General features: G+C 42.2%; 1 protein-coding gene across 4 annotated transcripts in view; it reads left to right on the top strand.

The window, feature by feature from the left end:
* Nucleotides 1-26,630, top strand: part of CEP112 (centrosomal protein 112) — a 139,966-nt gene that overhangs the window by 98,151 nt on the left and 15,185 nt on the right. For 3 of the 4 annotated variants that reach the window (XM_048965509.1, XM_048965506.1, XM_048965507.1), the window contains 2 exons: nucleotides 1,772-1,834; nucleotides 5,393-5,542. In XM_048965509.1, the coding sequence (XP_048821466.1) occupies nucleotides 1,772-1,834; nucleotides 5,393-5,542 (213 nt within the window). The remainder of the gene's footprint in view (nucleotides 1-1,771; nucleotides 1,835-5,392; nucleotides 5,543-26,630) is intronic. The other variant, XM_048965508.1, reaches the window with a different exon arrangement.

Here is a 26,630-nt window from a genome sequence, read left to right as displayed (position 1 = left end):
GTGTAGCACAGAGCTGACACAGCTCCTCCTGTGTTATTGCTCTCCTTATCATGCAGCCCTCAGCGTGCCCAGGCAGTGCTTTCCATAGCAGGTCTAAAAAAGGTGGAACTCTCTTTATCTGATGCTCCAAACTTCTTATGTATGTTCTTTTAAACCAATGTGTGGTGCCACTATCTCTATTTACAACAACAAAAAAGTGTTCTTGAAATACTTAATAATTGATTTTGATTAACTATTTATTAATACTGACTAATGCATGAAATACGGAGATTTCATAATCTCAGAATTTGAAGGGATTCAAGGCCTTAAATTGCAGCATTGTGTAAACTCACAGATTATGTTTAACTGGCTGTAATAGACTTACATTAAGCTGCACCACGGAGCTGCATGATGCAGAGGATCTGAGCCTTGTTATGCTCTCCTGTAGTGCCTTGAAAACAGTCTGCAATTTTAAGCCTCTACATTTAAAGTCCACTAAAATCAGTATCACCATTTGCTTGACCAAAGGGCCTTATGCTTGCAGAACCCAAGTTTAGCCTTGCAGCTGGACCGACCCATGTGGGACAAAGAGGCTTTGAGTGGCCCTTTGATGGCCCTTTGGTGGCTGTGGTCCTCAACCCATGGGGCTGGCGCACGAAACAGAGGGGACAGATCAAAGGTTGGAGCATGAGGTCACGTTGATTTTTGAAAACTTAATCAGCTTAAATTTGCTTCAGAACTCTGCTTCATTTTTGGAACTCTGTTCCATCCCCTAAGAAAATGTTTTCCTTAGACATCTCTTCTCAGATTGTAGAGCCAAGAGCGTGAGAGTGCTGAGGAGCTCATGGGAGGGCAGTGATGTGATGCTGGTGTCAGTGTGATGCAGTGGGACCTTAGAAGAGAGATGGGAATCAGAGCTGTCTCCTGAAATTAAACGGAAAATATGTTTTAATTATTGTTATCTAATTATTATGGAAAAGAAAGTATTTGAGGTAAACCCTTACAAGCTGTTTTCCCCCAGAAGTTAGGAGGCATATCCTTACTGGACACCACTGTACCTTGTTTTCGGTGGGTTTTGTTCTTTATCATTGAGCTGTGAGTCACAGAATCACAGAATGGCCGGATTGGAAGGGACCTCAAGGATCACAAATCTCCAACTCCCTGCCACATGCAGGGCCACCAACCTCCCTATTTATACTAGACCAGGCTGCCCAGGGCCCCATCCAACAAAAAGAAAGCCAGGAGCAGGAAGGAGCTGTGGCCAAAGAGAGTCCACTTGGGCTCTCATGCAGTTTGATCACAGCCTGGAGCAAAGCCTGGGACTGGGAGCAGGACTGGGCAAAAGGAAGCCGTGACATCCCCGCATAGTCTTGCTGTTGGTGCTGTACCCCCCTACAGCCTGTGCTGGGGCTTTTTCCTTCCGTTTCTCCTTCCTTTCCAGTTGCATCACCCTGATAAACCGGTGGCTGTGTTCCTTCCTCCCCTTGCCACATGAACGCGCTCTCTTCTCTCTCTCCCCCTTTTCTTTTTTTTTTTTTTTAATCCTCAGAACTCTTTATGTTTTTCTAATAATTGGCAGCAGAGGTACGATTTCTCCCCTCTTTCAAGCGATGAATAGTTGGCCTCACATCAAAGGCGAGCCCTCGCGGTTTGCTGGCTGCCGCAGAAGGGCGTGGGGCTGGCGTGGGTCCCGGCTCGGTGATGGGCACGGCGGCTCGGTGCCCGGGGGGGCTGCCAGCAGCACGCTGCTCACCCAGCTCATCGGGTGCCTCTGTCTGTGTGTGTGTTTCAGGCCAACGGCCGACTGAAGCAGATGGAGAAAGAGTGCAGCCAGAAGCTGGCCAAGTCCTCGCAGGTAGGTGACGAGAAGACAGGAGCTTCCCATGAGCTCATTTGATTTGGAGACCTGATGAAAAGTGTAATTACTTCTGCTCTTAAGTGTAGGTCTTTATGATCAGGAGAAGCTGTAACCGTTTCCCAAATCAAATATACAGAGTCATCCTTAAGATTTTAACCTCAGGAAAAAGACAGAGACATACAACTCACTATAAACGATTTTTTTTAATTATTTTTGGAGTTTTCTTCTTTTCCATCTTTTGAGAACCCCCAGAGGATTGAGCCCTCTGTCTGGGAAATGCAGCTCCAGCAGCAGCCCCTGTAAGCAGCACAGCCCATGGAGCCCACAGATACCAGATAGCCCTGCAGATACCAGAGCTGTGTCTGTCACCAGGTGGGCTTTGCCCACAGGAATCACAGAATCACAGAATGGCCAGGGTTGGAAGGGACCTCAAGGATCATGAATCTCCAACCCCCCTGCCATATGCAGGGACACCAACCTCCCCATTTAAGAGACCAGGCTGCCCAGGGCCCCATCCAACCTGGCCTTGAACACCTCCAGAGACGGGGCATCCACAGCCTCTCTGGGCAGCTGTTCCAGCACCTCACCACTCTCTCTGTAAAGAATTTCCCCCTGACGTCCAACCAAAATCTCCCCTCCTCAACTTAAAACCATTTCCTCTAGTCCTGCAGTTATCAACCCTTTCAAAGAGTTGATTCCCCTCCCCTCTGTAGGCTAGGTCCATGTTTGGCTCCATGTTAGGTCCACGAGGTCCATGTTAGGGCAGCAGTTCCAGACGGGCATTCTGCTGGTTAGTATTGCTGCTACCCAGTTTTTGTTCTGAGGGTGATGAGGCACTGGCACAAACTGCCCAAAGAGGAGGTGCCCATCCCTAGAGACACTCAGGTCAGGCTGGATGGGCTCTGAGCTCCTGATAGAACTGTGGGTGTCCCTGTTCATGGCAGAGCAGTTGGACTAGATGGCTTTCCAACTCAAACGATTCAGTGAATCTAATTCAGCATCTTGCCCAGGATAACATTTGGAAGAATGCAGTATCCTGACAGCAAACAGTTTTTACTTTGACTTTTTTCATTCTTTAGTGTAGTCTTTAGAACATGAAAGGTGAAAATGTGTGCTGAATTTGCATACATGCTTTAAAAAGCTAAGACAGGATGATTGCTGAATATTTCAGCTTTCAGTTTGATTGACAGGTAGTACTGAAGTGTGAAAGATGATGGAGATGCAACCAGAAGTTAATCTTTTAATAATAAGAAAATTGCCACGAGGATTTACATGGAGGTGTCATTCTTCTCATTCCTCCCAACCTCAGCACAGTGCCTTCCTGTTACTTTCAAAGGCGTTTTCAGCAGTGGCAATAATAGTCTACTCCTCTATTAAAATCAATGAAAGCACGATAAAGAAGAGTTTAGAACCCTCCAAACTAAAGAGGGGAGATCAATGGCACAATGAGAAGAAATTGCAAACTCCAAAGTTTGCGAAACACTTCAAAATTTGTAAAGCTTTTGATTTCTACTGTTCAGCTACCTTTGGTAAAGCTTTAGAAAGAATAAGACTTGAAATTATGGGTCTGAATAGCAGAAAGTTTGTGAAACCCAAAACGTAACATCATGCGTGTCAGACCTTAAGGAAGAGATCCTTCTCATTGCTAATTCTAATTTACCTTTTGTTTGTCACTTTTATACCATTGTCAGCTTCTCTGTGCCAGGCAAACTGTCTGAACAAAAGTGGGTCTTGATCCATTTGTTAAAGACAGATGGACTAATCCCAGCATTTCTCAATTTTTAAACAAGGGGCAAGAGAAATGGCTTTAATTGTTACAGTGGGAACACCTATGTAGCACAGTGCAGAGCCATAAATATCTAGTCTAAATGTCGTAATAAATTTTGTCAGACTGAAATTTATTGGCCTGTAGAATAGTCTCAAAATGGAAAAACTTGGAGATGTGTTTTTTTTAAGGTAGGCATTGCTGTAGCTAACACACACTGTTCTCTTTATTGGGGAGAGATGGACCCAGCAACCAGACCTGGCATTCCTCTGTGCTTTCTGGGGCAGACACAACACATACATCATATGTCAGGGCTATTTGGCACAATGGAGACGTTTTACCCTAATGTCTGAATTTCTTTACTTTTGTGGGTTTGAATCAAATCCCTAGTGTTTCTTGAGCATAGTCTTTTTCTTGCTCAGTATTAATAATGGGTCAATTGCAACTTTTCTTGTGGTCACGTTGCTGACAACATCCGTCTAATCTCATGCTCTGTGGCCTCTTGGAGCATTCACTTTTAACACCCACAGAGAGGAGATATTTCAAGAAATTTCCTCTGAAGTTTATGCAAAGTAAACAGATTTTTCTCTCTGAAAAGTACTGCATAAAGCAGATCTTTCTCCATCAATTCATGCTGAAATTCCCTAGCATGTGTTTTAGAATTCCTATGCCAGCCCAGTAAAAACTTTAAATTTCACTTCTGTTATATTAATGGGTTATTTTATCTTTTTTTTTTTAAGTGACAAAACAAAATATACACAAATCTAGGAAATATCCATGCATGTTTTACTTAGGATCTGCTTTGCTCTGTAGGATCTTCAGGACCAGTAAGATATAGAGAAATAAATTAGAGTGAACTTTTAAGTCCTTTTCCTCTTCCCTGGTGGTTCTAAAACCATCACTTGTAGAATATTACTTCTTGCATCAGTTCCATCCCATTAGCAGTTGTTTTGCAGCAGCTTTTTTCTTCCAAAATAATGGTGGCCCTCGTGTAGTTCAGTGCTCTGTGATGACGAGGAGCATTGCAAACACATCGGAGCGCCCCGCTATCCCCTCCCTGGCTGCCTGTGTTGGAGCTGTTCTCATCTCCAGCAGTTGAACCTCGAGTCTGGATATGTACATTAAAGTCAGTGGCTGTCCCATGTGGTGCAGTGATGACTTCCCTGTCAGCATAACATTCTGTAAATAAGCCTGAAGGATTTGATGTAGTTACGACTTTCCATGGTGATTTTAAAAAGGAAAATAGTGCAACAAGTGCATTTCAACAATAGGGAGTGAATCATATAAGCAGAGTACTGCAAGGTCCTGGGTGTTCAGTCAGGTCCTGCTGCACTGCCGAGCAGAGTGCATTCCTTTCAGCTGCTCTGAAGTTCAGCATTTCATCCCAATAGGTGAACGTGGGCTCAATGGAGCTGCAAGGTGTAACTGTAGGAAATGTACACAGGTATCTTCCTGCAAATTTTCCACACTCATTTCAGGGCAGTGGAAACCTGCAAACTTCCTATATTTTGAAGATCACAGATGTGCTTTGTTCTCATGAGTAAATATTTTGGAATGCCATAGTGGAAAACTCTTCCAAATACTTTGTGTTCAGCAGGTTTTGTTATTTGTAGCCTCGCTATCTTCCTTTTCTTTGTATGACATTTCCTGCTTGCCAGTGTGCAATGTGTTAATTGAGAATATTTGGTTTGCGCAGCAATATGCCAATGCCATGCTCTTACCAAGCATAAAAACATGCCAAGTATATGCCTGTTACTGAAGAGAGATTTAGCATGCTGTTTTCTTTTTAGATCATAGCTGAACTTAAGACAACCATTTCCTCTCTGACAGAAGAGAACAGCCAGCAGCAGCTCGCTGCAGAACAGCGGCTCCAGGAAGTTGTACAACAGTTTGAAGATAAGAAGCAGCAGCTGATTACAGATAATAACAGAGCAATCAAGGTAATCTGGGCTGTTAGTCACTGATGCCACAAGCTGGGTTGGTGTAATTAACCACACTGTTCTGCAGTGGGCAGATGAACGCAGGAATCGTTCCTGCTAACACGCCACTCACCAATTCCATTCACTGGGCTTTGGTCAGAAGTTGGGGTTTGGCAAGTCTAACCCATCCAGTCAAAAGCTTGAAGCTCTCCTTTGCTCCTAATGTTAACTTGGGTACTGTAACAGGTTTCAGCACATTCAGATGGTGCATCACAGCAGCTTCCATTTGGTTTTCACAAGGAGATGGCAGCGTTTGTGATTAAGGACACAATGAAGGAAAGCATGTTTTTAGTACTGTGAGGGGAATCAAGTTTGTTATTATTATCCTTGAATTTCTCCATATTTTGTTTTGCATCAGAGTTGCATTCTCTGGCCCGCTGTAAGCTTCTTTAAAGAAGCATTAAGAGTCTGCTGGTGTGAGTGTCCAGACTGTGTTCCTTGCTGTTCACACACCTTGCCTCCAGTCAGCTGCAGAGGACTCTTTTTAAATGTCTTTCCTCTCAGAGTAGTAAAGAGCAAAGGAAGATTCTTTGAACAGCTGTAATCTGTTGGGCTTGACAGCTAAAGCACTTCATTAAAAATGGTGTAGGAGAAAATGCTTTTTTTCTTAGTAAGGGCGTTTTCCAGTGCCAAACAAAGAATGATGCTGTTAAATCTGGGCACTCATGAAAAACCAACTCCTGTAGTTTTTCTGACTTGTTGAGCTGAAAAGAAATGGTGGCAGTTTTACATGTTGGAACTGTCTGGTGTTCACGTAGGCTACAGTTAATGTTGTCTTCTAAATATGAGTGGTTTGCATGATGAAATTAAGTTGACATTACTATTTCATTATTTGGAGAGTGCTTTTTCTCCTTTTGCCATGAACTACTTAATGATGTTTTTCTCTTCATTTGTGTGTGTTTCTTGAGGAGCAGAATTTTCTTTCTGATCATTCGTTAGTCTGTCCTGTCAAAGGTTTACAGATATAAACGTTGGTTGTAATTTTTTATCCAAATTGGATCAATGGAGGTCGGTTTTATTTTCTTTGGGATCTGCAATTAGGATACTGTTAAGTCCCATTATTTTGGAGTACAGTTGGGATGATCCCACTTATGAACATGCATTATTAGTTCCCCAGCATTCCAGGGGCCAACTGGGTGTCCAAACGCACTGTGACAGTGGAGCATCCTTCCAGTATTCCAATGTATTCCAGTCAGGAATACACTGAGATTCACCAGTTGTCATGCATTCTACCTCCAGAAGTTATAGCTTTGTAAAACATGTTTGAGACTGCTTGGCAGCTTCTTTTCTTCTCACCTGGTGCATGTGCTACTATTGGATTTACAGATTCACGAGAGTTACTTTCACTGGAAGCAATTCAGCTGTTAGTAACAGCAGCTTTTGAACACTAATGGTTATGGATTCTATGAAATCCTTCTCCATGTAAATGTGTTTTCTGCCATTTTAGACTTAATTTGGACATCATGACTCAGAATATAATGGAATACATACAAACCAAAGGGGAATTGTGTTTCTGAGCAGTGTCCTGGTGAATTTTTGGCCCTGGTGCCGTGTTTTCTAAGATTTGGTCAACATGGGGAAGAAATTGCAGGAGATGTTATGCTTGGAGATCTGGAACTTTTGTTCAGTATCATTAAGGTTGTACTTGAAAAAAATCTTCCTTTGAAACCACTGATTTATTAGAAATGAACTGAAAGCCAGATATCTGAGCAGAAAATTCTTAGGAAGATGAACTGCTGCATATACTTGTACAAGAGTAAAGAGATGTTTTTAATATTCAATCACTTTGTATTTTTAAGAACCACACATATTTTCTAGACAAGCATATGCAGAAATACTTTGCTTTATATTAGCCTGGGGCAAAAAAACTGTTCCTGGTGAAGTGGAATCCTAGATGTACTGGGGATAGGGAAAGGAATCTATCCCAGGGTAAGCTGAAGACCATGAGAGTTGATTGAAGAAACATTTTAGAGACAAAGCAATTCTTAATATGTTATAAGCCTTACAGAGGACTTAATACAAGCTATTGAAAAGACTATCGCTGAAAAACAGGCAATTGCTAAATATAACATTGGTTTAAGCTAACACTGAGGAACGGATTGCGAGGTACTTTATATGGTATTGGGTGACTTCCTGTACGGCCTTCCACTTATTATTCTTTTCAAAGGGAGAAATATATTTTTACAGAAACCAACTGGCTCTCAGAGAAGTTCCACGTTTGGTCAGTAAAGTGATATCCAGATGTGGATGCCATCGTACATGATTTTGATGTTAATGCAAATTCCTGACTCTTTTCTAGTTTTCTAAGTCCTTATTATTTCATGATTTTATCCATCTCCTCGGTCTTGATTTTTCTTAATAGCATCTTAAGCATTAGCAAAAAAAGAATAAAACATTAAAAACATTTTGCTTCTTTTGACAACCTAAAAACCCAATCTGAGCAACACTTTTGGTCTTCAGATGGCCTCAATTTGGGTCAGTTTGAGACACGCTTAAAGTACTTGGCATTCTGTATTGCACTGTGATTTGTCTGGCCTAGGGCAAGCCAAGCTTCGTGCTCTCACAGTCATACAGTCAGGGTAAAAGCTTGGCTGGTGAACTTCCTTTCTTGTGGCTCAGGAGGTATCCACTTCGGATACCACCAAATTGCAACATCCAGCAGCAAGCATCCAAGTTGCAGTGATCTGACACAGCGCTGAGCAATGAGGTGACTGCTATTGCTGCCTCCTTCTGCTGCTGAATGTGAGCCTGCAGGGATTACGACAGCGCTGGCACAGGGGATGGAGCACAGCTCTGTGCTGTGCAGATCTCTTGCCTTTGAACTTTCCAGGGCTTGCACTCCTTGGAGCACAGCGCACGACTCTGCAGCAGGCCTGGCATGGGGCAAAGCCAGCAATGCTCACCTGGTCTCGGTGCCATGCTGCTCCCCTCATGTGCTTACACTTCAAAGATTAGGAACCACTGGTTTAGATCGCAGGATTAGTTGAGAGCACAATTATATTAATGCCCTGCAGATGGTTGGAAAAGCTTCATAAGTTGTAGTGTCTGTTAACCTGTTTGTGATGCTTTATGCAGGGATTTGATGCTCAGCTCTTGAGAATGTCTATGCAGGAGTTCTGTTGTGCTGTGTAAACTTATTAAGGCTAAATTTAAACTAGCTGTCTTACATTCTGATAGCAATCTAGCCACAGCAACCCAGAGCTCAGCACTGTCAAATGGTCAGAACGTTAACCTAACTGTTCTGGTGCTGTTAGCAGTGGTTACTGCCTGGATTCAGCTCTAGCGTGCAGCTGATTGCATTGTAGAGATACCTGGAGGTGATTTGTGAAACCCTACCCTCTTTTTTTTTTCTTTTTTTTTTTTTTGGTGAAATTCTTTTGGATTCTGGGATTGAAAATGCTGCAAAACAGTCAGAATGTTTTAATGCAGAATTACATGGCCAAGTGTGGACTCCACATCAAAAAGCAGATTGTGGAAAGAAATGGATGATGGAGAGCATGCAGCGACAAAGCCACAACAGAAAGGGAAGAGAATGATGCTTTTTTGCCAGAAGAACCACATTTGTTATTTGGCTCTTATTACTGATTCTAGAATTCTGTTATGTCCCCTGAATTAACACCAAAATTTCATTAGCAAAACATGTTTTGAAGATGATATATTTCAACACTTTGTGTATCAGCCAAATCACGATCAGATTAATTCCGTTAATAAATAGAACTTAAAAGATTTCTAGGAAAGAATGTCATACAATAATGTTCTTCTTTATGTGAAGAAGTTTGAAACAGTTGTTTTTCTTCGTTATGTTTTAAAATGTCGAGGGGAAAAAAATCAGAAGTGTGACTTATAGCCATAGAAGCACAAAGGAGAAAACTTCTGGTGTGAACTTGTCCAGACTAACGTGGGCACTGAGCACTCTCAACAGCATCACTGTATTGTGTTAGATGCTGCCCTATCTTGGAGCAAGAAAATAATTTCCTCTGTGCAAACGCTTGGCTGAGGCTTTATCAACACGGTGACATTTCTGAGTGCAAATATCAGGAAATCCTCTGCTGTCACTGCCCCTGTATCAGGTACCCCGCTTGGTAATCCCCCTTCCCTTTCGCCTTTGGTTCCAGCTAAAAGTAAAGCAAATAATTTTAAGCCTTGGGTTGTTTAAAGCATTCAGAACATTTCTTCAAGGGCACCTGATATCTTTGTTTCCAAAAAGTAGTTGTCAAAATATACTGGTGGTGATTGCAAATCCCTCTAAATGCAGTAGAGGAGAGAAACAATGTTTTTAAAAATGTTGTGAATAAACTCCTTTTAGTTATATTTTAATATCAGCCATGTTTATTAGCAAATTCCACTTGTAATTACAAATAATATTTGGTGTTAAAAGAAAAAGCATGTCAGAACTGTGGGAACATGAGCTGAGTGATGGGAGTCCTGCAGAAATGTTTAGCCTGTTGTCCTCAAAGTACCTTTTGGAACACTGGAATTACTTTGTATTTCCCAATGATGTTCTTAATGTAAAAAATTACAGTTTCTAGATTTTAAAGTCCCAGGCAAAGCTAGCAGTCAGTGTTCTAGATGTCTTATTAATGCTTCCGAAGGGAGAAGATGCATCAGAGAGCGTGCAATGTAAATAGACCTGGAGTACTGTACAGAAAAGAAGCATTTTTGGTTCTGCCTTAGAAATGAGACAGCAAAGTGCAGAGCCTTCACTCTGTCTGGGTTTGTGGCAGAGCTGGAAATTACCTCCAGCTCCTGAGCTCTGCTCAGGGGTGCATCCATCCCTTCTGCACGGAGCTTCAGGATCCAAGCCGTAACAGGGTTAGGGTTGGGTTAGGGTCCAAGCAGTAACAGAACTGCAGTGCTGCATGGTTGGAGTGGTTGTTGGCAGTGAGGGAGCCCAGTGTGAGACCACATCTAACAGCACACTTGCAGTCTGGTCAGACCCCTTTGAGAGCCCAGCCAGTTCCGTTCTTTACTTTTTTGTTAAAGCTTCTGACAAGTTTCCAAGCTGTGGCAAATAAAGGGGGAACGATTTACATGTTCAGCATTTTCTTTGTGTGTACAGCAGGACTGTACTAACTAGCTGCTCAGAAAGCTCTGGCCATGTGTAACTGATAGCACTGGGAGCATTAATAGGAAAAAAAAGCCCGGCAGGCTAACAGCTAGAACCTAAAACTTAGGCTAAAGTGAGGGAATATTATTTCAGTGACTTTCTGTCAGTGAGTCTTGACTTGCTCACTTTGCCACCTTGCACATGGATGGTAGCTTTCATCATGTAGGCTGCTGTTGAATAACTGCTCAGAGAACTTTTAGCCAGTAAGATGCATTATTTTTTAGTAAATCTTATTGTAATGTTTATCTTAACTTCTATGATTTTTTTAGCATATCAATGCCTGTGAAAAGGAGATGAGCGTTTCACTGTTGAAACTAACACTGGCTCATGTCTTATAAAACATCTGGTCAGAACATGCATTGCAATTTGGGATGGTTCCGTGACCACAGACATGCCAAATTCTGCCAGTCATTGGAGATCTTCAGTGATGTGTTTGTCACCAAGTTCTCCAGAGGGGTCTCAAACCCCCCTAATTGCCTTTGTGGCAAAGCATTCGCATCCTAAACCATTTGGTGTGGTGAAATAAAGAGTTTTAAGGGACTATCTTGATGTTAAATACATTTAGTCATTCTTCATGGGTCTCTACTTCTTTGTTGCTGGCTTTAGTCCGTAATAATACTCATAATTCTGCAATGTCTTTATTAGTGGGGAATTACAAGGCGCCAGCATAGAAGTTTTTGTACCTTAGCGTTGTAAAGCAGTCATGAAAATTTACCTTGCAAATAACATTATCTTGCTCTTCATTTCCTGTACCCCATTGGATCAGCAGAGGAACTTGTGTCTTCCAAACAGGTTGGCAAATGAAATCTGCAGGGCGTTTATGCTTTAGCTTTCTCTTTTATATGGGGTCCAAGCTCAGAAGTACCTGCTTTCCGGTCTTTGTTGACGTGAACATTAGTTTGACCCAAATTTATTCTGCAAGAGAAATGAGGGTTTTGCCCCAAGCTTGTTGGCTGTTGTTTACATTCTGTCTCGTGATTCCCTTACATGGCTGTCTTTAAAAAGGCTGTATCAACACAATCGTGAATGGTAATGGTAATAAAAAAAGGCTTATTTTGTGTTATGGTTAATCAGCTATTAATAGCAACCAACATTTTGAAAAGCCCTCTCTCCTTTTCATATTCATATCTGTTTTTCTGCTGCCACAAATTGTTTCATTGTATGAGGCGCAGTACCTTCTCTTCAAAATTACAGGGTTTCAGATGTTTAGCCAATCAGGCAAGCTGAGTGGCTGAGCATCTGCAAGTACTTTATAATATCTTTGACATGCTTTGTGAGACAAAGAATTGAGTCATCTTTTTTTTCCTGCAGCAAGCTTTGCACTCTGGCATTTTTCTCCACTTTTCATGTCTCAACACATTGAAGAACTTACCATGGCCAACAGCAAAATCAGACTTACAGGTTTTATAAAAGCCTAGAACCAGTGCTTGCCTCGTCTCTGAACTGCAGTCCAATTCTGGTGGGCAGGTTTAGAAGTTTGGATTTTTCCTACGTTTTCATTGTTGTGCTCAGTGTTTTTCTTTCCCTGCAGAAGAAACTTTGCTGCCTGAATGCTCTTTGTTCTTTCTCAGCCCTAAAGGGAGGTCACATTTCATCTGTCAGTCCCCAAATTACAGAATTAAAGATGCCATAAATGCATGATACAATATGAAATCTCACGTAGTGAAGCTATCGGTTTCTCCTAGCAAGGTAGACTACCGTAATTTCTGGAAATTCATTGGAAAAATGCCAAAAAAAGATTACAAAACAACCCATAAAATCACTGCTTTTAACTGCCAGAACTGGAGTTAAAACATGAGTGGGGTCCCTGTCTATTAGAAGGATGCAGAGAAAGCACTCTTAATGATGAGCGTTAAATACAGACAACGTGAGCCTATGCTGGTAATGAAGATGAGGACAAGGTTTTTCTCTGCAGTATAAGAAATTGGAAATGAGCTTTTTTGAGGCTGTCTGGACAGTTGCAGTTTATTGTGCTATTGCTTTTCAAAGATGCTTTACTCTCCAAAAAGCAGAGGGACTTTTATGAGGAGGAGAGAGCGGAGCTTAGAGAGACAGAGCTGGGGAGAGGCCCAAAGTTATGGGGCACGCTGCGTGGGAGAAGAGCCCATGCTCAAATCCCTGGGACTTTACTGAGAGGGAAAATAAAGAAGATAAAGATACAAACAAGTGTCTAACGTCCTCCAAACACAGGGCATCTGCAAAGCAGTCTGTGCATAGGACTGTGTAGACTTTCCAAAGGCTGTTCTTTGTTCCAGTTCCAGTGAGTTCCTGGAACGCAGCCTCCTTCCCTGCTCCTGGAACAGCCTTGACTGCAGGGCTTCTCCAGCCATGTAGGTGGAAACACAATATGTGTGAACTATATATTCAACCAACAAAAGATTGCTGGGGAAAATGGCATCTTCAAAGCAAACCTTCCATAGTCCACAAACATTTATTACTCTGTAGTAAAGGTTTTAAAACCTGGCACAGTAACATGCATTGCAGGGTTTGGCAAATAGAGATCTGGACCCAGTCTACTTATCAGCCTGTATTTCCCTAAGATATCTCTCTTTTGGTGTGGCTGATCCCAGGAGTGAGATAAAATAGCAGCAGATTGCATTAGCTTATTCAAGCATGCCGACACGATTTCTAGTATTTGTGTAAACTTTTGTGGTTTTTTTTTTGCAAAACTGTGTGTTCTAATATAGTTTGCTATCATTTCTGTGCTAATTGTGGCGCTAGCTGCTCCAGGGATATCAGCAGGAGAAGAGCCACCGAGGATTTCAGCCTTATACGTTAAAATCTTCTTGCCAAAATTATTATTGACTTTAGAGATCTTCAGATTCCATTGAAAATTTTCTGCTGGCTCTCCACTTCTACATGCAGCTCTGTAACTTTAGCAGATCACATATCAGCATATTTTTAAAAAATGACTTGCAAACACTTTAGAGTGGCAGATCACAGGAAAATAGCAACGTGCCTGTTAAACTTATCAACTGTTTGCACAGTAGCTGAGCCTTTCTTAAAAGCTACAAGAGAAACCTGGTGAATCTGAGGCTGTGTGGGATAAGTGCCTGTGTTTAGGGGCAGGGCAGCAGTGGGATCGAGGGGTCAGTAGCACTCTCACCATTTTTGGAAAATAGTGCATCTTCTAGAAAGTGATATTTTTCCTACAAGTGAAAATACCTGGCTTCCTTAGCAGTAAAGGATTATTACAAAGGGAGACTAAAGGAAAGCAGCCAAAGCTGCCATATTTCTGCCACTGTCTTGCATCAGTGGAGTCGAGAAGAAAGGAACTTTCCAAGTTACAGTACTGTGCTTGAAAAAGAAAAAAGTGGGTGAGGACTTTTATCTGTGTATTCAGTAGATCAGATGGCAAACTCACCCAGACAGCCTAGCAGGGGAGCAGCTTCTGCTCTTCTCAGTCAGCCCCGCATGATGTGAAGCAGCACCGAGGACATCAAAAGCTACAAATATGCATTGGGAGTGAAGTTGGGGGGTTTTAAAAACATCTGTCTAATTAGCATGGCTTCTATATTTGCAAGTTCTGGCTCTGACTTTCTCACAGTTCCAAGCTGAGTAGAAGTGGCTTTTTCATCTCACGAATTTGTGTGAAGAAGTTAAACCTAAAAATACTGTCACCAAACTTGACCCTTCTGATCCTAGATATAATCCTATCTCATTTCCTTCTTGTATCACTCTTTTGTGCCCTGGTAGAAATGCACACTCAAGCAGCTAGCCAATTTTCTTCTGGAAAAAGGAAAAAAAATGCAGATCATTTTAATTGAATGTTATTATCAGCCAGTTCTTGTGGTTTGACATGGATTCAAAATGAAGCAGTTCATCTGCTTAAAGAATGCATAGGCACTAGTATAACAACTTCAATAAGTTTTTGGATGCCTTCGTCCTAAAGGAAATTTGACTTGTCCTTCAGTGGAAATTTTTTGTGCAATTGGCAGCCAAAATAGCACTAGAGCCCCAAAACTGAGTAAAATTCTATTTCTGTGTATCAAATTTTGCCTTCTTTCTCATCAAAATTTGTACAGTAAACACTTTCATTTAGGCCTGGTTCACCTTGTTGCCTTGCAGTTCAAACAGACTGCCTCAATGTCTGCGTATAGCGTACAAGAACATAAGGCAAAACGGTAAGTTAGTTTCATTGAAAATATTCTTCATTCTTCTTTGAGCCTTTTGCATGTGGATTCTGCACTTAGAGCACGTGCTCCATCGTGCACTGGGGTCTGGGATCCTTCCCTAGGAATGCAGTATTGTCCCTGCTTCATGCACTGCCTACATTGTGCTCATTCTCTTCATTGATTAATAGAATTCAGTGCGGTATTTTATTTGTTAACCCTTGCAAACATGCATGAAGGAGGCTGTAGGCTTGATGCTGAAGTTTGCAGAGAAGACTGGGAACTTCAAGGCTGAAGCTTCTTCATAAACTCGTCTCTAGACTTGTGTCTTTGACCTCTTCCAAACACCCTTGGTCCTCCACTGAGAAAACCACCTCACAAAGCTTAAAGAACTCACCTGTTTTCTCCTTCAGGGGTCTATTAAGTTTATTCTCAAGCATATGGAATGAGTATTGCTTGCAGGATAAGCTGTAGGACTCTCAATGAGCTTCTTGGCAAAAGTTCCTTGTGCAACTGCCAGATAAGAAAGGATTGGAAGAGGAGTAAAGCAGAGATTCATCAAGTGCAACAAAAGCCACAGTCCTCTGACACAACCACTTTTTAACTACTTCTGTTACTAAAGCTGTTTCTGCTTACTTTTAGTTCAGGTTTTCATGGCACTAAAGTCAATAACTTCATCTGTCAGTGTGTTAATGATTACCAAACTGAAAACCAAACTGTTCAGCACTGGCAGTGTTTGTGAATGATCTAATCCATTAATGGAACCAAACAATAGTAGTGGTAAAGGTACCTGCTGGAACTGCCTTCGTGAACGTTGGCCAACCAATCGTGAGAACCCCAAATTTGAATTTCTAATGTGTCTCCTCCATTTGGCACCTCAAGAGAGCTATATCCTCAGTGAAAATAGCAGATTGCCAATTATGAAGGATTCATTAAGATTTGCTGAAGTTCAAAGCGAAAAGGCCAGTTCCTCACAGGTCAGGGCAACTCTTGTAGTGGTTCCTCCTTTGCCTCCAGCAGCAGCTCTTCTCCAGAACCTGTTTAGTTTTCTGCCAGCTCTGTTGGCAGGTGAAGAGAGCCCCACATCACATCTCCTTGTGAGTAGTTTTGTGCTGGAAGCCTATCCCCTGAATGTGCCGTTTTCCTGGCCCAGCATGGCATGAGATCTACGTTTCAAAACTTGTCCATGTCAGCCTTAGAAGACAAAACGTTCAGTGTTCTTTTTTTGAGTTCTTCCATACAGTCACAGCTCAGTTTCACACCGGATTTGATCTCTCTTTAGAACATCAGGAAGAAATAACTCCTGCTATGTAGAAAGGGAGGAAAGCATCCTCGGCCATGTTCAGGTCATTTGTGAATCAAAACGCAGGCCTTGTCTACTTTCTACATCACTGAGTGCCCATAAGTAGTCTTCAGTGTTCCATCTCGACCCTCTTACTGCTGTTATCTGTGTGATTCCCTTCTCACTCCCCATCCTTTCCACCAGCAGAGCCTAAAATGGAGCAGGCACAGGGAGGATGTGCTTGTTGGGCACAAGGATGCCCATGGGCACCTGTCCTGCACCCGGCACTGCTGCTCCACTCCCAGCTTGCTGTGGGAGAGAGCTTGGGAGTACAGATGGGAGAAAGCTGAACGTGAAAAGGGAGTTTGTTCACTCACAGAAAACATGGGAGTGGCTACATGAAACTGTATAAAGAAAAATTTGGGCTACCAAATGCGAGATACCTGCAGACCAAGTCAAACTTCTGCAGGTAGTTTGGAGGAGAAATCTAAAATGTGTATTTTGACTATGATTTATTTAATAATGATTTATTTTAGAAGGCATCTGTCTGCCTTCAGATGCTTATGCTGTGTATAGTGCCTTTTCCTTTCTCCTGTGCTCTACCAGGTCTCTTCTCCATCCTGAGCCACATCAAATGTGCTTCCAAGCCAGGTTTGGCACTGCTGTGAACTCATTTGCCAGCACCTGCGTCTAATAATCCAGCCTCCCTCAATATGTGTGAAGGCTGTCATGCCTTGCAGAGGACAAGCTTATTGCTGCCTCCTTATCAGATCCCAAAGCTGCATCAAGATGGATGCAACTTCAACAGTATCAGAATTCTTAGTTCTTTCATGCCACGTCCTGCGTTGTTCTCCTCACAGTTTATGTCTCATGTGTGATAAGGAATAGTTTTCTGAGTGTGCCTGAGGTAGCTGGAAAGCTGTGCTCGCTCTGCTATGCAGGTCTAATGAGAGACATTAGTATGTAACAGCAAAATGAGAAACCGGTGCTGCTTCAGAACTTTATCTGTTTTCTGTTATTTTTAATGCTTTTGCATTTTAAAAATGTCATCTATATAAGAATATTTGGAACTACTTACACATAAAGAAAATATGGAAAAATGAAAAGAGCCTGCCTTGCTTGTAGGCTTGCCAAGCAGGCTTGGCAGCTCTCGCTCTGCACTGATGGAGCATCGCTCAGCCGTCCGAGCTCCTGCAGCATTCCCTACCTGTACAGAAGCATTTCTAAAGCCAGGAGAAGACTGGCTTGGGATATTGTCCTTGTTCAGAGCTTTCTGGGTGATGAGTGAAGTGTCCTGCAGGTGTGATAATGATCAAAGACTTAAACAAGAAAAAGAAGCTAAATCAAAACTCCCTAGAAATCAGATCTTCCTTGTCATGACTGCAATAAGAGTTCTGGATATTCTACAAAGAGCATATCTTGAAGTCAAAAATAGCTGTGGCGTGTCTTCTCCCTTTCTCACCCTCTTCCAAGTTTACTCGTGTATAAATTGCATCTAATTTGTCACTGGTAGCAGTGAAATTATCAGCATCAAAGCATTGACTGCAGGGTCCTGCTGTAAGTGCTGCAGCAGAGCTTCCTGCCCAGGGGTCTGCTCTGCCCACAGTGCGTTCTGCACATTTTCTTACAGACCAAACAGCTCTGACAAGGAACTGCTTTTAAGGGAAGCACAGCCAATGAGTTTAAGCTGCCCTCATGCTTTATTTTTTTATTGGTGATTCCAGTTCAACAAAAAAGATGATTTTAGAGCTAAAGAAGTAGAGTTGTAGGTGCTCCCAGAAAGGAGTTTTAAGCAAGAGACAGAGTCAAACACTTTAAATAGAAAGCTAGCAGAAACATTTGAATGGGTTGTAGAGGCTGGCCTTGTTCTTTGCTATGTGCATATGTGTTTTTCTATCTAAAATATTTAGTACAAGTATTCCAGAGCTCTAAAATGGAGGACAAAAAACTTGCAAAGGAACTGGGATAGATCTAACCCCTGTCTGATTCTTTGGAAGAAAGATGAGTGTAAAGGATTTTCGAGATGTTTAGAATCATTGGTATTATGACAGCACGCATCTCTGTCATAACATTACATGATTAACGAGATCAGAAACATTCTGGGATGTTCTGATCTGTCCTACTAATGCATCTTTTAAAAGTATAAAGTCAGCCCTCTGTAAAATAAATACTTGAAAAGCAGTTTTTGTTTTCCTCAGGCTGGTGAGATTAGAGTTTCGTAATCTGTTTGACCAGCTGCAGAGGATGTTCTTTTTCATTTTTTCTTTTTAAGTAAATGAGCTTCATCTCAACAAGACTAAAAAAAACCATCCAGCTTCAGAAATGCTCAGTTTTCCCTCATACATTTAAATGTGAGCAATTGCACTGTCATGTCTTGTTGCAAGTGTAACTGGGATGGAGGTCATTAATAACTTTTCAAGACTTGGAATGAAGGAATTTCCAAGGTTCTGAGGGTATGTCCTCCCTTGTCAGAAACTTCCAGTTTTTGAATTAGAGACATAATCTGAGAAGATGCTGCCTTTCCCACCTTGCCTGCATGGGGTGTGCAGGCGTGCAGGCGTCAGGCCGGCTCCTGCTCTGTTCACAAAGCAGCGCTTTGCTTGGTGAGTTAATATTTTTGATTAAGGTTACTTTGAAGGATGTAAAGACATTATTAGCTTTCTTCTGCATGTGAGCATATACGGGGATGTGTATAGTTTTCCATAGCGGGGAGAATTCCAGCAGTATCAGGCAGCCTGGTAGTTCATTGCACAACATGAATAGCTCTCTTTTGTTCATGCCGGGAATCAGATTAGCCTGTTGATTGGAAATAACCGAGCCTTTCATATTTGCTTTTTAAGAGAGCATAGCAGAATGTTTTGCAAAGCCCGTTACCAGTGTTTATGTTAGCAGGTTTTTGTGCATGGGGGACAAGGAATGTGTTTGGAAGGAGACCTTTGTAGAACACCAGGGGTCCGCTGGGACCCCAGTTGTGTCTCCAGGTGTAACATTTCAGGACACTCACTTAAAGTGGCAGTTTGGTGATAAACGGGGTTGGGAACGGAGCGCCCGGCGGGGAGGAGATTGCCCTGTTCAGCTGCTGATTGATAAATACGCTTTATTGGGAGTCAGATGTTCAGGAAATTCTGCTCGATCCCCTGATGTTTGTTTTTGTGGAGCTGTTGGTAAGAACGGAGCGAGCAGCAAAACCAGATGTTTTACTTGTCCGTTTGTATGCACAATAGCAATTTTTCACTAGCGGAGCATCTCCACCAATGTGACATTTTGGACATTCTTATGACACACCATCAAAGAATCAAAGAGTTGCCTGAAAACGCAGAAGCCGACATCAGGTCTTCCCAGGAAACTTGCTCAGTGCGTGGCCTCTGTGCCATTGCCTTGTATTGCAGAGTTTTTAATAAAAAGCAAATGAGATGAGAATTGCTGGGGGCTCAGCGAGGTGCAGCTCTGCCTGCTCCGCGCTGCCGTTCGTCAGGCAGTGACCTGATTGGGAGCGCTTCCTTTTGGTTAATAGTCTGCAAATCAGACTGAAAGGTTGACATGAAAAGTACCTGAAGTATTTTCTGTGTGCTCTGAGGCTGATAACAAACTTTGCAGTTCCGGTTTTAATAACGATGGGGGGAGCTAAACTTCAAAAGGTTTGTGATGAATGTTTTCTGACAATGCGTCAGCTGAACATTAGGCAGAATCTTGGTAAATCCCCTCATAAGTGGTTTAAAATGGAGTTTTGAACTTTTCCTTCATAACCGTATGCTTAGGATGTCATGGTATCTTTGGGTTTAAAAGATTTGTTCCATCAGTGTATGTGAACTGTCGGTGTTTCTGTCTGCACCTCAGAGAGTGGAAAGGGGAAAAGATGCCATGGCCATGGATCCAAGGGGTTGCAGGGAAGGACCAAAGGAACAGAGGGCTCCTGGTAAATGCTGTGGGAAAGGCCCCCAACTGGCAACTATCCTAGTGACTTCACTGCAACAACCTGAGGACAGACAGCAATGCTTGCACATGGCAGTGACTCATTGGGTAGTGTGGTTCACAGAGAACAGCAGATGAAAGCATTTACTGCTGCTCTCTGAGCCTCCTCCGTCCCCTCTCCTGTCACCTGTGCCACTCAACACAAAGCCAAAACAATTCCTTCCCTGGCACCTTGGAACACAATGCTGGACTTTACAGTGCATCCTGCTCTTTTCCTTGAACTGCTATCTTTGCTGGACTTGCTGTGCCCTATGACATCCTTTGCATTTCAGATGAATTCTGTTCATAGTGCAATGCAGTGAAGTCCTGATGCAGCAAAATGCTTTGGTCCTTGCCTAATTTGAAGCCCCCAAATAGCTCTGTTGGTGCTGTCAGTGTGTAGGGGGTGCCAAAAACACACCAATGTCTTAAAGGAACAGAGGAGGAAAGAATCCATGTATTGACAGAACTAACAGTACTCTGGGAATCTCCAGAATTCCCAGATCTAGGTGGGTGTTAAGGGACTGCTTGGGAGCTTGTGTGAATGATCTGCTCAACAGGCAAAGTCTAAAATACACTGCCAGTCAACTCCTCCAAACAGATCATGAAAAATTAAAGCAGTGCAGCGTTAGGCCCAACCACACAGGGAAAAAATGTTTGAATAGACACTTCTTGTAGTTAAGTGACCTACTTGCAAAATTTTTCACTGCTACTGGAGAGGCTTAATTTTGTTCCTGGAGCCAAATTTTTCTCTTCCTTCCTGAACCCCTTTCTTTCTTCCCACGCTACCTCAAGGGAAGAACTTCTTGTACTTCACAACGGCATCTCCTACTGGCAAAGCACAGAAGCAATGGAGACAAACTAGAAGTGGCTGCTTGACGTGCCGAAATGTGCAGAGCCTACAGCTGTGCTTTGCAAGATCTCCACTCCCATTCTGAAATGTCAGCAAAGTGGGCCACATTTCCAAACTTCTTCAGTATATGGCAGTTCATATTCTTCCAAGTGGGAGCTGCTGACTTTGCCTTGGAAAATTGCACCTTGTACCTGACTCCTAAACAAAGGAACTTTCTTTTTTATCTCTCATAACGATTAGTAGAAAATGGGCAACCAGCCCTTTTGGGGACACTTTTTAATAGGAGCTAACAGTTACATTTTCATTCCACGTTGTAATTCGTGTTCACTATTCGTGAAATGGTGTTTAGTGGTTGACATCATACACCAGGCATGAAGGCTCCCAGGTCTGCAGCTCTGTTGCGTGGTAGGATGTGGACAAATCGGTCTTTGCAGGACTTCTCCCTTCTCCACCCACTTCTCCCATTCACTTATTAGCAGCTTCACCCTAATGAAGCTGAACGTATGGTAGGAGGCTAGAAGGTCACTGGAAGGAGTGTGCTCAAGAAAGTCTAAATATTGCTTATGGTGTTTTAATTTCTATTCCTGGGGAGCAATAAAGCATAAATTTTCAGTACAGTCATAATAGCAATTGTAATGTTACCTGTAGGATGGAAAAATAATTTGAGTTATTAAATGCTGTAGCTATTTTCAGTACAAAATAATAGATTCTATTTTTCTGTTGCAGCAATGTTGGCTCCCTGCATATAGGTTGTGGAGAACTTTGTTTGCAAAAACAAAGCTATTGTTTTAACAAAAACCACAGAATTTTTGCCTTTCATATTGAATCAGTGGCATAATGAGTAGTGGAGCAATAGTTCAACATCAAAGGAGACTTTTTGGATATATAGTGTGTTGCAGCAACAGTGAAAAAGTTCCCACCAGAAAGGAATTTTTCCATATGCAAACAGCAAACATATGTATTAGGTTAAACCCATCAGATTTCTCTTGCTTTCCACCAAAACCTTCAGAGGACTCAAGCACAGAGATTTTCAAACACACTGGAATGCAGCGTGGGGAGCAAGCATGGCGAGGTGTGGAGCAGTGCACCAAACTCTGCTGAGAACCAGCAAGCACTGATGATACACCAACAATTTGGCTCCAACAGCAGTGTTTTGCTTCTTAAAAGTACGCTTTTTTGCTCTGATTGGTGGAGCAGCATTGGTGATCTTCATGGATACGTTTCAGTATTTACCTTTAGCAGGAATAAGCACAGACATACTTGCTGGTCTCCATCAAGTGTTTTGAAGAGAAATAACAATTACTTTAAAAAATGTGAATAGAGAATGTGAGTTAGAAAATAAATGCCTAACAGTAATTCCAGTGGGGTACTTGGCCTGCTTTCTTTAACTAAGGGTTGTGTTTGACACTGTAAGCTGGGAGGCCACATGGTACAACGTTCTTCCTGGACAGCCCATACCTATAGCTGCATGCAGAGAGAAAGGTCCTCAACACTGAGCATTTCTCCAACATAATTGTAAAACACCTCCACGTATACTTCTGAAACAAAATCTGCTTTATTTTTTATTACCATTCGCAGAGTTTTCTTTATGCTTCCAGAGGTAGGTTTTCTTCTTATGATCGGGAAGAGAAAACACATCAATGGATGTAATTTAAATTTAGAAGGCACTTAAAGAGGGGCCTTGTATTCAGAATTATTGTTGGCACATGTTTTGAGGACGTTAAAGTGGAAGCCTTCTGTGGGCATTAGCTAGGAGATAATTAAATCTACCGTCGGTAATTATGGTAGCTTTTATTACTGCATCTTTCATTAACTAATTATATTAATTTAGTAATGTTTGAAAAATTCTTTGAAGATGAAAAGTTAACTATTACTACCTTTAGCAGAAGGTTTGCTAAATACTGAGGTTTTTTCTTGATACAGATGCACATCTGCATGTGCAGAGCTGCTGCTAGAGCCAGTAAGTGACAGTGCTGTGTCGGGAGGAGACTGCTGTTACGTGGTGCAACCTGATGGCCGTGCACTCTGGTTTTACTGCTGATCCGTTTTGTTTCAAAGTGAAAATACGTTGGGTTTTTAACAATTTTTAGGAGATTTTCCTTCCAAGTACCTCTTCTTCATTCAGCCTTCAGTAGCAGAGAGAGAAATCTACTGTCACTGTGATCACAGGGTGATGGGAGCAGGAATGGTGCCCTGCTGGCACTCAAGAGCTCACCAAATGTAGGAAATGATTTTAGGCCAAAGGAAAAGGAATATCACAGCTTTTGTAAATGCAGCACTTCCACAGTAAGGATTGATACCGAGTAACTCCACGTCACTGTGATTTTTGTTTATGTAAGTCTTCCAGAACTGAGTTTTCTTTCAGGGAATCCAACACTTCTAAGATATCCTGTGATTAAAGGATAATCAAATCAGGTTTCAGACATTAAAGACTAAATCCTTTGAATATTCCCATTTCATACTTGTTCATGTGATCTGTAGAAATCTTTCTCTTACCAGCTTTTAGTTGATTCAGATTAAGCCTTGTAACTATTGCCAAAAATGTATTCCTGCCTTGAGAAGGGTTTTGTAATGCTGGCATCACACCCTTTGTCTCTGTGGCTCCCTGTCAAAACCACGTGCTTTACAAGTTTAGGGTTTGTAAAGAAGCCCTTTGCAGCCACAATCTGGCACCCAGAGCTGGGCTGAGTCCCTGTGCTCCAGTGCACCATCCCAGCACCTCTGGAGCTGCGCAGGCCAAGCTCTGCTTCTCCCTGTCTGCCCACCATTTTGCTGGTGATAACCAAGCCACCAAGTGCCTTCCAGGAGAAGAAGCTTGGGTGTTCACTGCTCCTTTCATATCAGTCAGTAGCCAAGCATGTCATGGACTGCTGTGACAGCCCTGCTCCCATCCACCAGCTCCACTGGAGATCCTGAAGTCTGACAGCAGTATTTCAGTGGCAATGTTCTCAAACCCATCACTCTTCCACCCTTTTCGTGTCACTCAAAGTCATGCGTGATGAAAACATTTCCATTATGAATTTATTTTAGGATCCTTTCCATTTTTTTATAAATAAATCAAATGAATGTTCCTTTTATACAGCTGTAATTCACCCACATTGTTGCAGTAGAGCTGATTATCTCATTTACATTTTTAAGTGCTTTTCAAAGTGTAGGATATCTGGGCTGGAAAGCAAAACATTTCATTTCTTTGTTCTCAGGCCAACACAAAGCACTTCCAAGGTCAGGTATGGTGTAGACTTTCAACAACAAACATGTTTACATAGCATTTGAAAGCCAGTTTAACTGAAGAAAAAAAACCCAACTGTCTTTGTAACAGTGATGTAAGTCAACGTAGCGAAGCTGAGGGAGGGGGATTCATTTTGTCCTTGGAAAAACTGAGCTTAATAAGTTTGGTTTTGTTTTCCATTCGGGAAAAACTGCCTGTGACCCTCAGAAATCGGCCAGCGATTTTTACTTCTTTTCTGTGCCTTTTTCTTCATCTCAACAGTTGTTAAACATAAGCACTGTTTTTCTTTGGGCAAAATCTGACACTTTGAAGCTGTGCATTTTGAAACCAAACCAAACCTTTGTTTCGTTTTCCAACAGAGATGTTCTCTGGTACACCTGGGGTAAGTCCTCTGCTGTTTGTTAGAGCATTCTGCATGCTGAAAACTTCTCTGTCAGATGCAGAAAAGATGTGATGGTGCTGGATAGCTTCAGAAACCGCTATCAGCATTCAGGCTCTGACCACTGCCTATGAAGCATTTTGACAATAGAGAGAATTTTCAGTGTGATCTTCAAAAGGGCACATTATTCATATGACAGCCATCACGGCTCCTCCTAGCAAATTACAATCATGGGCAGCAATCTTACTTGGTTCTAATTATTATCTTTAGAGACCATCGCATGCAGGAATCTACAGCAACGACGAGATTTTGATGTTACTTTTTTTTCATGTGGCTTTGATCAAATACGGATCTTTTGGTTTTGCTTTCTTTGTCTTCGTGCTGATAGGGGAGCTGAAATACCCAGATGAGCGTTACTTGTAGGACATCCTTCATAAACAAAACCACTTTCTGCAAAGAGTGGCAGCAGAGCCCGTGTGCAAAGCACTGAAGTTTACCAACAATAGTCAAAAAATGGTAAAGCTGTTTGTGGTTCATCACAAGTCTTTTCTTACGCAGTCCCAATGCCAGCAGACAGTTGTGACTGGAAAAGCCTGCAAACTCATACAATATAGCGGGTTTGACAGTTGATGAATGGATAATAATATACTTTGTTACCCTTATATGATATGGTTAAAAAACAAACAAACAAAAAATACCCTTATTTCTAAATTGTGCTTGTTTAATACATTGTCTGCCCTTTTAATGGAACAAAATGGGTGCTCCATGCTGACAAATGCTATCTAGAGTAGGTGGATTTAAGAAAAACTCTGTGTCGTCTGAACTTCCCTAATTAAATTACTTTAAGATGCATGACAAACCCACAGATTTAAAGGAACCGCTCATTTTGTGCTCTGCAGAGTATGTTTGTCTGTTGCAGAAAGTAAAACTGGGGAAATGAGGGAGTGGAACAGCACTGCGCTGCTTCTTTGCCACAACGTGGTTGTTGTCTTTTACAGGAGCTCTTTCAGATCCCGTTTTGTATTCAATACTTCAGGTTTTTTGTGATAGGATGATAGGAATTCATTCCCTGAGACAAAAGCATGCATGTGCACTCATATGTGTGTGCTATCCCTCAATCTTCAAAGTCAAGTGAGAGTCAAACTTGCTCTTCAGCGCTAGGAGGGAATCCTCAGCCCTCACCTTGCCAAGCTGTTGGGTTGTATGAGCTGATCACGTGGAAGCAGCAGAAGGCAGGTTGTACTTTGTAGCTTGGCCAGATGTGCTCCGTGAGCGTTCCTGAGAGCTGCTGGTCGTGCCTGGACGCTTTGGTGTTATGGGAAGACTGTTATCAAGTTGATTGGGCCTTTGGTGATCTTTGATACGAGGCCCTGCTCGTTCTGTGTTGCATTTCCACATTGCATGGATCTTTGTAGGTTTCACATCAAGGTCGGCTTGTTTGTGTTTTAAGTTACGACATTAGAGGTACAAAAAGAAAATAATGAGCCTGCAGTTCACATGTTAAGTTTCATTATAATAATGCAAATTACTGGTACTGCAAGACTTGTTGAGTATCAACAGTTGAGTTGAGATACATGTTCAAGACTGGATTTTGGCATTTCTCAGAAGTGATGATAGCATAAAAGTCCCTGGGCAGATTTTAAGTTCATGCTTGGGTCTGGTTACATTTTTTGGCATTAGAACATGTAACAAACAGCCTTATAACTATAAGACTTTAAAGTTAATGCCTGGCATCACTTCAAAACAATGTGCAAGATCTATCATAAGTAGTTCCTCTTATCTTATCTCCGTAGCAATTTTATCCTGTAAATGATTTGAGAGCGCAGGGTTTCAGTGCTGTGGAAAAGAGCAAGGGTTTGGCTGTTCAGTCTTTGTACCCCCGGTCCTGTTAACGATGCTGGTTTACTCCTGGGTGTCCCATGTTGAGGAGGCAGCTCTCAGTGTGCCGTGTGTTCTGCGGGACACGTGGGGTCACACTGGTCTCCATTGCAGCAACAAGTTCCCGGTGCTCCTCCAAACCCTGGTGTCCCTATGGCCAGTCCCCAGGGCCAGCCCCTGCTCGGTCCTGGCTGCCCCACGCCTTTCAGCTGACGGACAGCTCTGCCCCGATTTTCTGCCCTACAAAAGATAGCTCAA

The sequence above is a fragment of the Lagopus muta genome, chromosome 18 (assembly GCF_023343835.1).
Source record: "Lagopus muta isolate bLagMut1 chromosome 18, bLagMut1 primary, whole genome shotgun sequence".
Taxonomy (NCBI): domain Eukaryota; kingdom Metazoa; phylum Chordata; class Aves; order Galliformes; family Phasianidae; genus Lagopus; species Lagopus muta.
Note: the sequence above shows the minus strand (reverse complement) of the source record. Positions and strands in the feature narration are given on the sequence as shown.